Source organism: Topomyia yanbarensis, chromosome 3, assembly GCF_030247195.1.
Source record: "Topomyia yanbarensis strain Yona2022 chromosome 3, ASM3024719v1, whole genome shotgun sequence".
Lineage (NCBI taxonomy): Eukaryota > Metazoa > Arthropoda > Insecta > Diptera > Culicidae > Topomyia > Topomyia yanbarensis.
In genome coordinates, this window is record NC_080672.1 from 192,630,630 (window position 1) to 192,646,948 (window position 16,319).

General features: G+C 42.9%; 2 protein-coding genes across 2 annotated transcripts in view; one reads left to right on the forward strand and one right to left on the reverse strand.

The window, feature by feature from the left end:
* The window catches only part of LOC131692985 (phosphatidylinositol-binding clathrin assembly protein LAP), a 304,486-nt gene that overhangs the window by 66,865 nt on the left and 221,302 nt on the right, over nucleotides 1-16,319 (forward strand).
* On the reverse strand, nucleotides 4,834-11,252 carry LOC131692983 (uncharacterized). The gene is made up of 2 exons (XM_058980420.1): nucleotides 5,191-11,252; nucleotides 4,834-5,064 (listed from the first exon to the last, which is right to left on the reverse strand). The coding sequence occupies exon 1, from the start codon at nucleotides 10,893-10,895 to the stop codon at nucleotides 5,559-5,561; it is 5,337 nt and encodes a 1,778-aa protein (XP_058836403.1). The 5' UTR covers nucleotides 10,896-11,252; the 3' UTR covers nucleotides 4,834-5,064; nucleotides 5,191-5,558.

Genomic DNA, 16,319 nt, shown 5'->3' on the forward strand with positions numbered 1-16,319 from the left:
TCTATCTATCTATCTATCTATCTATCTATCTATCTATCTATCTATCTATCTATCTATCTATCTATCTATCTATCTATCTATCTTCTATCTATCTATCTATCTATCTATCTATCCATCTATCTATCTATCTATCTATCTATCTATCTATCTATCTATCTATCTATCTATCTATCTTTCTATATATATAAAAGTCAAAGTTTGTATGTATATGATTTATAGACTCCCAAATGGCTTAACCGATTTCCGTAAAAATTTGCACACAGTAGGTATTTGGTATGGGGCGTGTTTGTGTGCTATTAGTTGGAGATTATCTGCCTGCCAGATGGCGCATCCATCGTATAAAGCACGTTGCATGCTCATTAATATACAAACACTCAAAGAACGCCGCGCCATGCTTTGCTTTATCAACGACATTATTTCTCAACGTGTACAATCCGCATCATTACTTTCGCAAATAAAATTTTATGTACCTAGCGGACAACTAAAAACTCGTAATTTATTCCAAGAGCAATCTTTTAGGACAAACTATGCTAAAAATAGCCCCATCAATAGAATGATGCGTCATTATAATGAATTGACCTTTCCATGTCTAGAAAACAAATCAAATCTGAACTAAACCGTAGAAATAATTTATGGTATATAAGTAAATATTGTAAAACCATTTTATGTAGTCTACATATGCTTGACGAAAAATGAATAAATAATAAGTTGTAGTTGTAGTTAGTATTCCATCTCCAGTGATACAACCGATTCTAATTGGAAATGGTTGTGTTATTGGCGCCGGAATACTAGAAGTTAAGCTCAGCCGGAATGTTGGCTGGTTCTAATTCGCATTCTGGCTTCAGTGACACATTCTAGTTAGAATCGGTTTTATCAATGGAGCCGGAATATGGACTAAAATCAGCCAGAATTCTTGCTCATTTCCGATTGAACTTTACTGGGTGTACGCAAGATCCGTATACCGATTACTGGAAGTCAGTTGGCCGATAGTAGCTCCGGCTAGCGGCTAGTTGCTGCTTGCTGATGTCCGGAGAAACTATTGTTGGCTCAGCGCAGTTCACTGCTGTCACGAAAGGGAACAATATTCCTTTTGTTCGCGAGCACTAGATGTGTTTGGTGAATATTGGTTTGGAACTCCCCCTCAACGTGGAATCAGGAATCAGGAATCAGAATATATTGGCTCAAATGGCACGTTCCCCGTACATAGTCGGGGATTTGTGCCTTGCCGTGTGTTTTCACCATTTCCTGAGCGGAAGGAAAGGACAAGGAGGTGTGGGGAAGTAGAATTGGAAGGGTGGGAAAAATAACAGCACAAAACAAAAATAAACAACAGGCAAGTTAAACTCACAAGTAGTTCATTTTGCCTGCGAATAGTCCTAAAGCTCTTTACCACATTGGATAAGAAACTTTAGTATGTCTCTGAGTTTCAGTCGACCAAACATGGTTTCGTCTATATATGGACGGCTGAAGACTCGTAATCGCAATTGCGCTACCGCTGGAATGTTGCATATCAGATGATATGAGGTTCCGTAGTCGGATTCACAAAGATCACATGAAAAAGACTCAGCGCGCTGAATAGTTGCCATGTGATAATTGAGTTTGCAGTGGCCGGTTAAAGCCCTGGTCAGCATGCCGCAGTGGAGCTTCGAAAAATGTAAGAGATTTTTCGAAACCACTGAACATGGTTGTTCTAGAAACGCCTTTGTTTGGCGACACGTTTGTAGATTTCTCCAATAATTGCGGTGCTCGGACGAAGCCCAGGACCGTATTTTTTCCCTTATCCAACTTGTCGAAATTGGCAGCGCGGTCTCAGGACCAACGAAGTCAATCGCTGAACCTGCCCTGGCCAATTCGTCAGCCCATTCATTTCCAGTAATACCGCAATGTCCGGGCACCCAGACAAGGTAGATAGTGTTGACAATGCTTAGTTCTTCGATTTGGGTTCGGCACGCGATCACTAGCTTGGACCGGGATTTGTCTGAGCTAAGGGCCTTGATTGCAGCCTGACTATCGGAGCAGAAGTTTATAACTCTGCCGGACAAACTCAGTTGAAGGGCCGATTGCACCCCGCACATAATCGCAAAGATTTCTGCTTGGAATACAGTACAGTATCTACCTAGTGAGTGAGATTGTTCCAATCTCATTTCACGACAGTAGACACCAGCACCAGCACGTCCCTCCATCAGAGAACCGTCAGTGTAACAAACCACTTGCATTTGTTGTTGTCTTTCCATAAAGCCAGACAACCACTCCCCTCGAGAGGGAATCTTCACATGGAATGTCCTGTAAGGAAAACTACAAGTGAGTGTAATATCGGTGGGAGCAAGAATATCTTCCCATGTAACCATTTGTGACCACAATCGTGTATGACTGGTAGCAAGATCAGCATGATTACTGTTCCAAAGCCCAGTAAGCTGCAGTCTGTATGTACATGATAGTGCTTCTTGTTTTAAGTGTATGTGTAATGGTTTGATATTTAGAAGTGCCTCAAGAGCAGCAGTCGGAGTCGTGGTGAAAGCACCAGTCAACGCCATGAGCGCCATTCTTTGCAGATGGTTTAGCTTTTACTGGACTGTCACCACTTCTTCCCTCTGCCACCACACAAGGCATCCGTATGACAGTATTGGACGTACAATTGTCGTGTAAATCCAATAGATGTATTTAGGTTTGAGACCCCAGGTCTTTCCAAAAGTTCGTCTGCACTGCCCGAAGGCCATGCACGCTTTCTTAACTCTGAACTCAATGTGAGCAGACCAATTCAGTTTGGAATCCAATATGACTCCAACGTATTTGACTTGATCTGCACACAGTAGCTCAGAATCAAAGAACTGCAAGGGACGAACCCCGGTTGTTATTCGCTTCTTCGTGAAAAGAACCATTGAAGTTTTGCTTGGGTTAACTGATAGTTTAACTTGTCGACACCACTGTTCGACAGCTCTTAATGCCTGTTGCATTAAGTCAAAGATTGTTCCGATGCAAAATCCAGTAATTAGTATTTGGTAATCGTCAGCAAACCCGTAGGTTGGAAATCCAAGCTCATTGAGTTTCTTCAACAAGCCGTCAGCTACTAAGTTCCATAATAAAGGTGACAGAACGCCGCCCTGAGGACAACCGCAAATACTCAACTTCCGTATCTCAGCCTGTCGCAGTGACGAGCAAAGTATGCGGTTACTAAGCATTGCGTTTATCCAACCAGAGATACATGCAGGTATCCCATGACCGCGCGTCGCTTCCAGAATAGACTGGAAGGACATATTGTCAAAAGCACCCTCAATATCTAGGAATACACCCAAGCTAGATTGCTTGAGCGAGAAGCAGGGGTTCCAACCGTACACCCTTGCGACAGTATTTCAGAGGCTGTCGTCTTCTTTTCGCTTCGACAGTTTGATGACCGAATCAAGCACGACATCTCTCAGTAAAACTGTTATGCGACTTGCAACGTTGCCGTCTTGTACCGCACACGACAGTTTGCGCATACGTCTACAACTATAGTTGATGTGCGATGACAGCCTCAGTTGGTTTTGCGTAACATTTCTATCGTTCTTGGTGGTAGAACCGACACATCGATGCAATCAAAGAACTTTTTTTTCTGTGAAAGTCGTGCTCTGTACATTAGTTAAGCCCAGTACGGTGCGGGATACTGAACGATTTAGAATGAATGCTGCATGCAAGGTTTTCGTTTTTTTTTCATTCATTTCCCATACGGGATCAAAACCAGCGGCTTTATTTGATTTGATTTCAAACAGTTAGCGAATTTTTAACGTCGTTCGAAATTAAAAACCTGAGCAAATATTTTTAGTCGTTGTGGTAGACTGTTATGTTGCAAGGAGAATCATTGGAGTGAAGCTGGATAGTAATTGTTCAGTAATGGTGATGTGGGTCGAATTGCCGTGTCGGGGCAGAAAGCAATCGTTTAGAAGTACGTATTGCGGAAAGTTGGACGGTTTCAGAAAACGGATTTTTGATATGCCGTGTAGATGAAAATGCAGATTGCACCTAGTCACGAATCACAGCATGAACATAGATCATGAGTTATGAGGCTTTTTTATTTCATCGGAAAGCTAAAAAATTGCGTTGCTACAATAGAGAAATACATAATATAGTTAAATTTAATTTTAAGAGGGGCGCGCCGCCGATTTCAGGCTCCTGAAATATTTTCGTGATTTGTTGGTTATGCTAATTTGTTTGAGGTGATCAACAAGCTGATGATTTTATTTGTTTTATTATGCCACTCAATAGCAAACGTGTTTGTCGAGATTGTCCTAACAACTGTACTTTTCAAGGTACAGGCACACCTCTAAATAGGGGACGTTGGGGAGTTGTGAACCATTGGGAGTTGTGAGCAGCGCTAAGCCATAAATAATTAAAATGTGGTAACCACTAAATATTTCTACTGTCATGACCTCATTTTCTTATTAGCAATTTTACCCGAAAAACAGGATTATACAACAATTTTAAACGTCCCGTGCCGCAACCGCGAATTCAGGAGGTTTAGCGTGAATCAATGGTCACCTATCCATTGCGAATCAGATCACATTGCTAACTAATATTTAGTTTAGAATTATCTTAAAATTTAACTTCTATAGGCCCATTAAAAATAAGAAAAAATGCCTTTAACATTGCTTTGTTTAGCGTACGAACTACAGAATAATAGAAATAAATTTCAATCACTTTTTATGTTTAATATGGAATGTATTATTATTGTTAGTGGTAAACTGCCCTAATACAGCACTTGTTTTTAAAAAATGATGGCTTTCATCATCAAGAATAGTTGAAAATGGTTTGTAAAAATATTCCCTCGGTCTCGTATTTATAAACTGATGGGTTCCTGAGTATAAGGCTTACCAGAGGGTCTTCGATAGCTAGAGTGTGGACCAGCTCAGGCCTCCCAACATCGAATCAAGTATGTCTCCCGACACAATAGGATCCAGCAGGCTAAACAATTCCACCAGCGCCGACCGAAACTAAATTGATCCAGGACTTCTCCAATTGCATGCTTAACACATCACTCGGTAGTAACAATCCAATTTATTATAGTTCATTACACTAAACACATTTTATTATCTGCAACACACAATTTAATCTACCATAAAAAATTTATTGCCTAACACACATTTTAACTTAATTCTAATAAATTTGGCATGCGGGCCTTATCGGTGTCACTCCGGCGCGATCTAGATGGATACTAACTCACAGCATCTCAAGATCGATCTTTATCAGTCCGTTCGGGATTGAAGCGGCAGCATGTGGTAGTGTAATCAGCCGAATTCTCCTTCCCTGGCTAATCTCTCGGAGAGTCCGACAGATTATTGATGACGTCACCGCTTCTCATCACTGGCTCGTTCTTTATCAAGGGCACCGGACGATCGATGCCGTATTGTTTGGATGTCTAGACGGGTAAGGCGATCCTACAGCAGAACAATGTACTGTTTTCAAACTGTCTGCACCAGGGATGTAGTTGAAGGCAGGTCGCAGACATCCTCACCCACCCTGAAATATTCGCTATTTCTGAAATAAAGAAAAAGAAACTCCTCTCGACTAGGATGGGATAGGCAAGGCTACTGCTGCTGGCGGCTACTAGGTTGTTCGTTGAATTCTGGTGTAGGCAGCAAACACAGCTTCTCAACCGGACGCTTCAATGTTCCAGAAGCGGTCTTAAGAGTGACCACTCTAACAATACCGTCTGGTCCTGGATGTAACTCCTGTATTCTACCCATTTTCCAGCGAGTTGGAGGTAGGTTTTCTTCGAAAATGACGACAAGCTTACCGATTTCAATTTCTATTGGTGGTCGCCAGCGCTTCGTTCGACCCTGCAACTGACACAAGTACTCCCTCTGCCATCTTCTCCAAAAATCCTGGAGCATCCCTTGCATACGTTGCCAATAGTTTAAACGGTTTATGGGAACTGCTTGCAACTGTTGTTCTGGAAGTGACTGCAATGACGATCCAACCAAGAAATGCGCAGGAGTTAACGGTTCAAGATCGTTCGGGTCGTCTGATGTAGGTGTAAGTGGTCGAGAATTTAAACAGCCTTCCACTTGCACAAGAAGCGTGTTCATATCTTCGGGCGACACGACGCTGTCCCCAATCACGCGCAAGAGGTGATGTTTGGCTGACCTCACAGCCGCCTCCCACAAGCCTCCGAAATGAGGTGCACTCGGAGGACTAAAATGCCAGCGAATGCCCTCTTCTGCACACTTCTTGGATACCTGCTCCTGATGCTGTTTATCCCGCAACAAACGTAGTACTTCTTCCAGTTTGTTCCGAGCTCCAACGAAGTTAGTACCGTTGTCGGAATAAATATCGGTTGGCCTTCCTCGACGGGCAACGAACCGACGCAAAGCCTGCAAGAAACGATCCGTAGATAAATCCCCGACAAGCTCCAGATGAATCGCCTTCGTGCAAAGGCACACGAAAATTGCCGCGTACGCTTTTACTGCTGCGCGTCGTGGTACAGGGCGCACGTAGATGGGTCCGAAATAGTCCACTCCCGACCTTGAGAAAGGACGAGAAATAGTCACTCGCGCTGCTGGCAAATCTCCCATAAATTGCTGCAACGGAGTGGGCTTTGATCGGAAGCATTTTTGACAACGATGAACAGTTTCCCTGGCTACATTGCGTCCTCCTAACGGCCAGTAGCGAAGTCTGACCACACTCAGCAACAATTGTGGCCCCGCGTGGAGCAAACGTTCGTGGTAGTGCTTAAGAATCATGCGTGTCAAGCGATGTCGAGCTGGGAGCACTATGGGATGTTTGGCATCTTCTGGTTCATTTGAATGGATTAACCGCCCGCCAACTCTGATGAGCTCCTCCCTTTCTGACACAAATGAATTGAACCATCGCAGAGGAGATTTCCTTGGAAGCATATCCCCTTTTAGCAGTGCTTTTCGTTCATCAGGAAAGACTTCCCGTTGCACCCGTTGTATAAGTATATATTCGGCTGTTTTCAGCTCCTCTGTCGTGATCCATCCTGATCGTCGATCCTTCTTCGGGGTACGAAGTAACGAAATGAATCGGAGCCATATTGCTGTACGGTGAATTAAATTGGAGTATGTAGCGAATTTGGATAAATACCATTCATTGAATTCCGCCACAACCGAGGCCGTATTAGCAACAACTGTGCGTCTCCTCTCTTCCTCAATCCCCTCACTCGACGAATTATCGAAACTATTTGGCCAATCCTCATGGTCGTGCGTTAGCCAGCTTGGGCCATCCCACCAGAAATTATTGTAAATTATTTCTTCTGGAGAGATTCCCCTCGAGATAAGATCGGCTGGATTATGAATTCCTGGAACATGTCTCCATTCATGCCCCTCTGTTATAGTTTGGATTGTTGCCACTCTATTTGCGACGAATATAGTCCATGTGGCCGGACAAGCTTGCAACCATCGAAGCACACACGTTGAATCTGTCCAAAAATATGCACGTGCGATCGAGCGAGTTGCCTGTTGCACCTTTTGGAATAGTTGAGCGGCTAATACCGCTCCGCAAAGCTCCAACCTCGGGATCGTCATACATTTAACCGGAGCCACCTTTGACTTTGATGTGAGCAATTGAACCTTCACCCTTCCTGCTGTATCGATGCTTCGAACATATAGGCACGCACCGTAGGCCTTCAGTGACGCGTCTGAGAAGCAATGGAATTCCATCACGACTGCCCTGGGGATGATTACACAGCGATCCACGTGTATTTGATTAAGTAGATGAAGCTGCTGATGGTACTTCCGCCACGTCTCACCCACCATCGAAGGTAACGGCTGGTCCCAGCCAAATCTCTGATCGTGTTCGTCACGCAGCATCCAAGATTGCTGCATGAAAAGCTTGGCCATTGTAATGGTTGCACCAACCAGACCCAGAGGATCAAACAGAGTCGCAATGATCGACAAAAGTTGCCTCCTGGTAATAAGCAAATTATCGTCAATGGAAGGTATGCTGAATTGAAATTTGAAGACGTCTGTTCTAGGCTGCCACACTAATCCTAGTGTCTTGATCGATGGGTCTGGATCTAATTCGATTTCTGAGCCACGGATCGCCAGATTTTCTTCAGGAATACCACGTAAAACCTCGACACAATTGGATGCCCACTTCCTGAGCTGGAATCCCCCACTAGCCATCAACTTGTCCAATTGTATCCTCATCGTAAGTGCCTCAGCTGCATCATCGGAACCCGTGAGTACATCATCCATGTATGTGTCTTCCGTAATTGCCTTGGCAGCGAGCGGATATCGTTGCTCCTCATCCATCGCTAGCTGTTTCAGTGTCCTTGTGGCCAAAAATGGAGCAGGCTTGGTTCCGTAAGTAACGGTGTTCAGCTCATAGGTAACTACTTCATCCCTTGGTGATGAGCGCCATAGAATCGATTGAAGATGTCGTTCGTCGGGGTTCACATTAATTTGACGAAACATTTTCTCGACATCAGCAACCAGCATTATCTGCCTTGTTCGGCAACGGAGAATAATCGACCTCAAGTCCTCTTGTATTACTGGCCCTACCAGCAATGTATCGTTCAGCGACACTCCTGAGGCCGTTTTGCAGGAGGCGTCGAATACTACCCTAACCTTGGTGGTGGTACTCGCCTCTTTAACCACCGGATGATGTGGTAAATAACACCGTTTATCCGTGTTGGGAATGGTAGTATCGACTCGCTGCATATGACCCAGACGCACATATTCGGTCATGAATGCCTTGTACTGCTCCCGTAATGCAGCATCCCTTTCCAATCTCCGCTCCGTGCCTTGGAGACGTCGGAATGCGATCCCCCTAGAATCGCCCAATTGTTTTAGTTTGTCCTCATCCTTTGGCAATGATACAGTGTAGCGGCCGCTTTCCCCACGCTGAATCGAACGCACAAACAGCTCTTCACAGCGTGCTTCTTCCGGTGAATTGTTCCTGGTTGATCCCATATCTTCGCAGGTCCAAAATCGAGCCATCAGCTCTTCCAAGCCTTCCGTAGTAGAAACATTGCAGCTAATATTCAATGTCTTATCGGGCACAGATGAACCGCCACACACAACCCATCCAAATACGGATTCATTTAATGAGGGTAATCGTTCTCCCAAAGGAATCTTGCGTCCGGTTTGGAAAAACTCGAAGAATGACTCGATTCCTAGTACGATATCAATACTCTGAGAAACACCGAAAGCAGGATCTGCTAACTCAACATCTCGTGGAATCGGCCAACCGATTGTGTCGATGTTAACCGTTGGTAAATTTACCGTCACCTTCGGAAGCACCAAAAAACTCATCGCCCGAGAGAAATCAGTAACTCGTGACAACACTGTGGCCTGTATACGCTGCTTTACCTTGCTAGTCCGTTGACCAATCCCTAATATCGAGATGTCCACCTTATCTCGATCCACCTTTAGACGTTGACTCAATCGCTCCGAAATAAAATTGCTCTCTGAACCTGAGTCGAGTAGAGCCCGTGCTGGGTACTGAGTGCCACCATCATCCTCGATGATGACCACCGCTGTAGCCAACAAAACCTGCGACGAGTGTCGATGTACTGATCCAACTAACGAAACTTCAGTGGCTGCCATGTTAGCCACTTGCGAGGAGGAGGAGGAGGGTGTAGCGATAGAGCTACTTGAATTGTCTTGTGAAACGGAAGCATTGGAACCTTGACTACCAGCTGTATCCTTGGGCTTCTCATTCCTCCCAGCTCGGAAGCAAACCAATGTATGGTGACGTCCTTTACAATGGCGACAGGAATATTTTGATTGGCAATCCTTCGCATGATGCCCTTGGCGGAAACAGTTGCGACAGAGTGAGTTGTTGCGCAACAACACATCTCTCTCTGAAACCGGCATTTCTTGGAATTTACCGCACTGATATAGTGGATGGCTACTCTTGCACGCTACGCAGTTACTGTGGTTTGCTTGAACCGTGTTGAAACTATTTTTAACTGCAAAGGGTTTCGGCTTCAACGGAGGTTGTGATTGCTGGACACCCCTAGTGTCCACGGCCCTTGAAGGTAACGCCTCCAAAATTTGAATCCTCCGATGAAGAAAATCCGTCAAATCATTTAGCGAATCTTGATCCTTATTCGATGAGTGCTCCTCCCAGCCTCTTCGCGTGATCGGGTCGAGACGTGCAGAAAGTAAATTTACCAATAGAAGATCCTTATAATCATGCGGCTGCACAATTTGATCCAGTGTTTGAACTACCCTTTGGAAGCCTTCCAATAGGGAGTGGAGATCAGCAACGGATTCCCTTGTTAGGGCTGGTAGTTTGAAGAGCGATTGGACCTGACGCTTCTTCAATTGTTTACTGTTATTATAGCGTTTTAACAGCATTTCCCAAGCCACCTGGTAATTAGCCCGAGTGATTTGTAGCGGTTCGATCAAGCTTTTAGGTTCACCCTGAAGGCATCCTTTTAGGTAGTGAAATTTCTCCACCTCTGGTAAATCCGCCTTCCAGTGTATAAGTGAGGTGAAGAGATCCCGGAATCCTAGCCATTCGTCAATGTCGCCGTTGAACGTCTGCAGCTTTATTTGAGGCAACCGCACATGGTCCATTGTGCTATGCACCGACGTATCACCGACCCGTATCGATTGTTCCATGGCTGGTGCCTCTTGTCTTTCTTTGGCCATATCCACAAGAAACGATTTTGCCCTGTAGTATCGATCGCTGAAGTCCAACCTTTCATCCTCGTAGTCATCACCCTTTGCTGCATAGTCGTCGTGAGATTTCAACTCTATAAGGGTGTCGCTGAATTTTTCCCACAGTTCGTCGAGTTTTTCCAGTCGCACTTCAATCTGGGTAGTAGTTGTATTTTCCTTGAAGTCTTCGACGAAACGATAAATATCGTCAAAGGAAGATTGGACATCCTTCAGCTTGGTAACGAGCAACTTCAACGATGGAGACTTCTTCGTGCTGGATGCGGCAGGAGGCATGGTGCTTATTTCACTCAGGAAACCGGTAAATGAGAGATGATTTCAGTGCAATACCCTGTGAACGGCCCTAGCTTCGCTAGGCATATACTATCTGCAGCACTGACCTTACAGGAACTATAGATGCGCCCCAGAGCGTTAAAATGCCAAACTACAAGCAATGCAATGACGTCACACTAACTCCATGCAGATGTAACACTTGGTGCACGATGTATAACCAGCCAATGTGCGAGGGCAGAGGAGAGGAAGCGAGTATGTAGTATCAAGGAGAATGCCAGCGACGGCTGGACATATACTGTGGTCACTCACCACGAAAAACAATAGAAGATTCAAAGTTCCAAAATATTCCGATGAAAGATGACAACCAATAATTGTGAATGCACAACTGTGCTGCAGTTATGCTCAGGGATCAGTATGGTACAGTCGAAAATACGAAAATTCAATCACCAAATGTGTATTTATCTGATGCCTAGACAACGGTGGGCATATACTGTGCATTTACTAACCTGGAGAAAAATATGTTGGGGCTCCCAGGTCTTAGCATGCATAAACGTCTTCAGGATACCGATGAAACCAGCAACAATACTCTCAGCATAGATCGACGAACCGATATGGGACACGCGCCCATCAAACTCCAGATGTAGTAATAAAGTTGTAATCCACATGCAGCCTTCCTTCCGTTGTTGCAGACCGGAGCATCCCCCGTGATGAGATTAGGTTGCAGTGGTCCAGATATCGAAAGATGGCATTAGTTTTGTAACAAGAAAGCTTCGACCGGACATACACCTGAACATGTAATATTTACCTGGAAGAACAGGTTGATTCTCCTGTTCAGGGTCCAATCGGCGTAGAAAATCCAATCGAATATCCGAAATCCACCGCAACGAAGGAGTTTTCACTAGCAGCTACCGTCCGTCACTGCTTTCCAAATTTTATTGTTCACCGACGTCAAATTGCAGCAGCACTATGATGTGTTGTTTCCACCAAAATCGATCATGCACTATCTCCAACCAATAGACGCCAATCCGTAAAGGGACGCCAAGCCACAAAATGACGCCAAGCACGCGGTGTAATTGAAGTCCAATTGTCCGAGGGTACAATGTCCGTAATAATGGGCACTATTTAATTGTTCGGCGTGTCGATGGCTCCATATACCCGGATACAATAGCGGTACGAATTGAATAGGACAATAGTATCCAAGTGTCCAATGCCACTAGCATCGACGGCGTCCTTCCTAGGTCCGACCGAATTGGATCCGGTTCGAAGGACCAGAATGATGGGTTCCTGAGTATAAGGCTTACCAGAGGGTCTTCGATAGCTAGAGTGTGGACCAGCTCAGGCCTCCCAACATCGAATCAAGTATGTCTCCCGACACAATAGGATCCAGCAGGCTAAACAATTCCACCAGCGCCGACCGAAACTAAATTGATCCAGGACTTCTCCAATTGCATGCTTAACACATCACTCGGTAGTAACAATCCAATTTATTATAGTTCATTACACTAAACACATTTTATTATCTGCAACACACAATTTAATCTACCATAAAAAATTTATTGCCTAACACACATTTTAACTTAATTCTAATAAATTTGGCATGCGGGCCTTATCGGTGTCACTCCGGCGCGATCTAGATGGATACTAACTCACAGCATCTCAAGATCGATCTTTATCAGTCCGTTCGGGATTGAAGCGGCAGCATGTGGTAGTGTAATCAGCCGAATTCTCCTTCCCTGGCTAATCTCTCGGAGAGTCCGACAGATTATTGATGACGTCACCGCTTCTCATCACTGGCTCGTTCTTTATCAAGGGCACCGGACGATCGATGCCGTATTGTTTGGATGTCTAGACGGGTAAGGCGATCCTACAGCAGAACAATGTACTGTTTTCAAACTGTCTGCACCAGGGATGTAGTTGAAGGCAGGTCGCAGACCTAAATAAATAAAAATATATTTTTCATGCTTTAAATTTTTATATCTTTAAATTTTAAGGTTCCAAATTTATTAAATCTGACTTTCAAAATTTCTTAATCTTCAATATTTCAATTTTTTTCCTTTTACATTTCAAAATATTTAAAATTTCAAATCTTTAAATTTTTAAATTTCTAAATTTTTGAATTCTTAAATTTTTAAATTCTTAGATTTATCAATTTTTCATTAATTAATTTAATAATCATATGATTTTTTATAATTCCGAAATCCTATTTTTTGAAATTTCAGCTTAAATTCTTTAATTTTCAGTTTTGTATGTCATATTTAATGTTCAGTAAATTTTTTATGTCATATTTAATGTACAGTAATCATTAGGGGACGGCCAATTCGGACCAAGTAAGGGTTTATGAGCTATAGAACTACAACCGATTCGCAAATAAATATTTTTTCCCGAAAGCCTGATCAATTGCGCACATTTTTTCTAAGGTAACTTTTTCCGATATCGTACCGTATTGTGTATTAAGGGTTCTACGCAAAAGTACATGAAAGGTCCGAATTACCCCAACCCTGTTCCAATTAGGACCACCCATGTCTTATCGATTTTTGCAATGGAAATAAATGCCTATGTTCACCTAAGTTATTCCTATTTAATTTTCACTAAGTTTCGAATTGTGAATTGACAAGTTCTGTTTGATATAAAAAAAATTGTGGCAAATATTCCATAAAAAGTAAGAGTTGGGCCAAATTACCTAACAATAGGTTATGAGCTATAAACGTAGAAATCTGTGAATCGATTTGCGAAAACTTATCTTTTCCTGAAAGCTCGACCTCTCAAACGGTTTTTCGCGATCGCGTATCATATCGTATATATGGTAAAAGGTCCGAATTGAATCAACCCATATTCACACACAGATTAAACGAAAACCGTTGATAGTCTCGCCTAAAATAAGATATTAAATAAAAGATATTAGACGGCAGGTCCAAAATTACGATAATGCACATAATTTAATTAATTGTTGTTGCCAACTATAATCTTGTTTTCGGTTTACACATTTATCAAAAAAGCGCACGCTCACGAAAACTGAGAACCGCAACATTTTGTGAGAAAAAACAGAGCTACATTACAGTCATGAAAATTATATACATACGCTTTTCACAGTATTACCATAGCTGAAAAATACCTGGGATCCGAAACTCCCCTCTAATTAAAAAAAATCGATTTCTTGATTTTTTAAATTTGTAACATTTTAATATGTTAATTTTGCAACTTTGAAGTATTCAATTTTGCAATTTTTAAATATTTCGATTTTTTAATTTGGATCAATATTTAGATTTTTGAAAGCTTTAATATTTTTGATGGTTCAGTTTTCGTTTTTACAATATACAGATTGCATACGTCACAGTAATCGGTGAGAACTAAACAAGTGAAATACTAAAAATACTTAAATTAAGTTAATCCGGGGCAGCGAATTGCACTAGTGTTGCACTTTCTGACAGAAGTGGGAAAGAACACGTCTAGTGGCCGGTTCTTTCGCTAGAAACTGCAACTTACTGCTCCGGGGTTGTTCATTAAAAAAAACGGCATTAGAAAACTATTTATTTAATCAATTCAATCCTTCATGCTATAAATCAATTTCCCAAGACAACGTAATGAAAACTGAAAACTGATGTTAAATGACATCCAATGAAAATCGTTCCAGAATTCTGTCCTGGGCAAATTTTTCTACGTTTGAAAACTGCGTTTTATCATGCCTAAAGCACGTCCAAATTAATGCGCATGATTAGCATAACAGTATAACTGTTATGCTGAAAAGTACACTTTACACGTTCGTTCGCTTAAACATGCGTTGATCCTTAAGCGGACCTTACACGAGACAGAAATATTGTCAATAAATATATTGATAAGACTGCTTCAATCCATCAATCTCATTTAAATTCTACAGAATCAATCTATGATTTATTGTCAGTATTTCTGCTCGTGCAGGGTCCGCTTTAGCGCAAATTATTGCCGCTGCGTCGATTCAAACTCCATGCAAATGTTCAATGGTGACATTCATCATATGACAGCCCTAGACGACAGTTTTACCAGCTTGGACGAAGAATGTTATCCCTCTCAGAAGGCTGTCTCCGCGACAGTTTATGCGAAACAGCAGACACAAAAAAATGGTAAACCGACAGCCCATTCGGCTCGCTACGTTTAGCGTAGAATATTGTCAACAAAACGAGCGCGGTACAGGCTGTCCCCAAACAGCACCTTTTCTCACAAGATTGCACTGTTGCCATTACAGTTCGGCTTGGCGAGCGAACGTGCTGTAGCAAGAGAGCGTCGAGCACACATAGAGACATCCTATTCTGTTGCACAGCGACAGTAGTAAAAAGACAGTCATATTGGTAAGCCTGGCGAGAAGGCTTTCTCAATGTTGTAAACAACATCGTGATGCAGAGTGATCGTGGATTTCCCACACTGATATGCATGTTGCATTTTGTGCAGTGGATATTCAACTAAACTAACGTTCCTGATGTGATGATCGATTGTCCGTTCCAAAGCTTTCAGAAGAAAAGAACTTAAGCTGATAGGCCTAAAACTCTTGGCTTCTTCATAGCTTGAGCGCCCCCCTTTGGGAATAAATCTAACAGTTATTTCTCGCCATGCTTTCGGGATATACCCGGTAGCAAGACTGGAAAGCAAAATCTTTTTCAAGACATGTTTAAGAATATCAAATTCCTTTTGCAGTAGCACGGGAAGTATTCCATCTTTTCCGGGTGATTTGTATGGAGCAAAGCTGTCAACTGCCCACTTGACCGATTCAGTGGAAACCAATGTGCGTGCTAACGCCCACGAGTCCGAATCACCAGAATGAGATCTGTGAACATTGTTCAACTCCGGATCGATACAACCTGGAAAGTGTGTGTCGAAGAGACAATTAAGAACATCTTTTTCGTCCGTCACATAAACACCATCTCTGGTTTTCAAGGAGTTCATCTGAAAATCATTCGATTTGGAGAGAATTTTATTTAATCTGCTAGCCTCGTTCAGACTAGAGACATTAGTGCATAGGCTTTGCCAGCCAGCCCGTTCTGCAGATCTAAGACATTTCTTATATGCACTACGAGCTGACCTGAAAGCCCTGGAGTCATCACGCTGACGCCGGTTCCAAGTTCTTCTCATAACTTTCTTCATTCTTTCAAGCTCAGCCCTCCACCAAGGGGTTCCCCTAGTCGATTTAACAGTACGAAGTGGACAAGCTTCTTCGTAGGATGCTAATATGAATAAGTTTGTCGTATCCACGACGTCATCTAAGTCGTCTAATTGACTAATTGTTGGAAAATATCCATGAAATTTAGTCGCCAAGTTTTCCAAAAAGAGGTCCCAGTTTGTAGATTTAGGATTACGATATGTCACCACATTGAAGGTGACATCAAAATGATCGAAAAATATATATTTATGATCGGATAGAGACGGTTCAGTTTCATTTGGAACCTGCCAATTTCCCAG

Coding starts and splice junctions, on each gene's coding strand:
- LOC131692983 (XM_058980420.1), bottom strand. CDS start 10,895: ATGCCTCCTGCCGCATCCAGCACGAAGAAGTCTCCATCGTTGAAGTTG.